Source organism: Bactrocera neohumeralis, unplaced genomic scaffold (assembly GCF_024586455.1).
Source record: "Bactrocera neohumeralis isolate Rockhampton unplaced genomic scaffold, APGP_CSIRO_Bneo_wtdbg2-racon-allhic-juicebox.fasta_v2 cluster09, whole genome shotgun sequence".
NCBI classification, from domain to species: Eukaryota; Metazoa; Arthropoda; class Insecta; order Diptera; family Tephritidae; genus Bactrocera; species Bactrocera neohumeralis.
The window spans coordinates 35,031,072-35,032,812 of NW_026089622.1; the positions used below are offsets into that span (position 1 = coordinate 35,031,072).

At 36.4% G+C, this 1,741-nt stretch overlaps 1 protein-coding gene across 1 annotated transcript; it reads left to right on the forward strand.

Moving 5' to 3' along the window:
* Window positions 1-497: 497 nt before the first annotated feature.
* LOC126764225 (uncharacterized) lies at window positions 498-1,347 on the forward strand. Its single transcript, XM_050482026.1, has 3 exons — window positions 498-691; window positions 750-882; window positions 944-1,347. The coding sequence occupies exons 1-3, from the start codon at window positions 627-629 to the stop codon at window positions 1,226-1,228; spliced, it is 483 nt and encodes a 160-aa protein (XP_050337983.1). The 5' UTR covers window positions 498-626; the 3' UTR covers window positions 1,229-1,347.
* The last annotated feature ends 394 nt before the right edge of the window (window positions 1,348-1,741 follow it).

The window sequence follows — 1,741 nt, forward strand, 5'->3', positions numbered from 1 at the left end:
TTTTCGTAACGCGTTCGTCAGCTTACTCCCCAAGCCAAGTGCGCGTAAAGAAGTTTCACTTAAAAAAAAAAGAAATATGTAGAATTCAAGATATTAATTTAAATAATATTAGCGGACTGGTGAAACTTCTTGCTTCGTTTGAGGCTTGTTCGAAAAAGCTGGAGGGTAATAGCATTGACAGACGGCAGCGTTAAACCAGATTAATTGCATTTTTCGGGATTGATTCAGGAGTTACCGCAGCTAACTACGTTGCTGAATCCAAACATAACTCTCAAAATTTTAGGGAGTTTGTGAGATTTTCGTTGGCAACATTGTTAATAATTGACAGCTGTATACTATTGTGAATGAAAAATAAGAACAGTGACAGCCATTTTACGTTTAAATGTAAACAAAGTTATTTTGAAATACGACGATTAAAGATAAAAAGTAAGTAATTTTAGTATTTTGCATTGCCTTCTAAACGAAAATTACTATCGTTATTTTAATTTCAGATGGCTGGCAGAAAAAAGCGTTCAGGGTGGACCGTAAAGGATGAGTTGGAGCTGCTGGAAAAATGGGAGGCACGTTCCCACGACCTCCGGCGTGAAAAGCGAAATGCTCATATATACAATGAGATTTCGCAGGAAATGGCACAAAAATATACCGCCGAGGAAATTCACTGCAAAGTAAAAAACATGACCAAGAAATACAGGTGAGTTTTTTCAATAATTACATATCTTCTTTTAACACATTAATAACTCTACTTTCAGAGAGGAGAAAACCAAAATTGGCCCTTCTGGTGGTAGTCCCTCGCCTTGGAGGCATTATAATGCTGTGAATCGCATAAAAGGGTGTACTGCCGTTAATTCGGCTTTGTACATAGAGACCTACTCGTATTCCGAGGTAAAACACGAATTTATTTTACTTATATAAACACATGCATTTATAAAGTTTATTTTTTTAGAATTCAACATTAACACAATTGTTGCCGCCGTTCGACCCACCATTATCACCTCCGTCACCATCGCCATCATGTCCGCTGCCACCTTCGTTGCCGTCACCACCACCATCATGTCCGCTGCCACCTTCGTTGCCGTCACCACCACCATCATGTCCGCTGCCACCTTCTTTGCCGTCACCATCACCTTCATGTCCGCTGCCGTCACCATCACCTTCATCTGCAACAAGAAAAAGCAATTTTAGCGCCGAGTTCTTAAAGGTTTTAAAAAAAAACAAACTGAGATATTAGAAAGGGTTGCGGATGAAACAAAGCACGTTTCAGAGGAAATACCTCAGACTGTTCGACAACACAATAATTTGTCCGAAAGATTTTTAACCCTTATGGAGAACATCGCAGAAAAACTTTAAGTTTAAAATAATGTTATCGTTTTTTCTAGTCCTAAGCCATTATTTAATGAAATGTTTTGTTTTTTTTTCTAGTCCTAAGCCATTTTTTAATGAAATGTTTTGTTTTTTTCTAGTCCTAAGCCATTATTTACTGAAATTTTTTGTTTTTTTCTAGTCCTAAGCCATTATTTAATGAAATGTTTTGTTATTTTCTAGTCCTAAAACATTATATAGTGTAACAAAAAATGAATTTAAATAAAAAATGATCTATTTAAAAATGGATGTAATTATGTGTACTAATATTTGTTTTCTGGTACTCTATACATCTATACTCACGAAAACTCAGAGCTATTGCATTTCTAATAGCCGATGCTGTTACATCATTTTCCCCAGCTCTTGTAGTGTGATGTGGTTG

Excerpts from the sequence above, each read along its gene's own strand:
- LOC126764225 (XM_050482026.1), top strand. The coding sequence starts at position 627 with ATGGCACAAAAATATACCGCCGAGGAAATTCACTGCAAAGTAAAAAAC. Across the intron at positions 692-749 it reads AACATGACCAAGAAATACAG|AGAGGAGAAAACCAAAATTG; the intron begins GTGAGTTTTTTC and ends CTCTACTTTCAG. Across the intron at positions 883-943 it reads AGACCTACTCGTATTCCGAG|AATTCAACATTAACACAATT; the intron begins GTAAAACACGAA and ends TTATTTTTTTAG.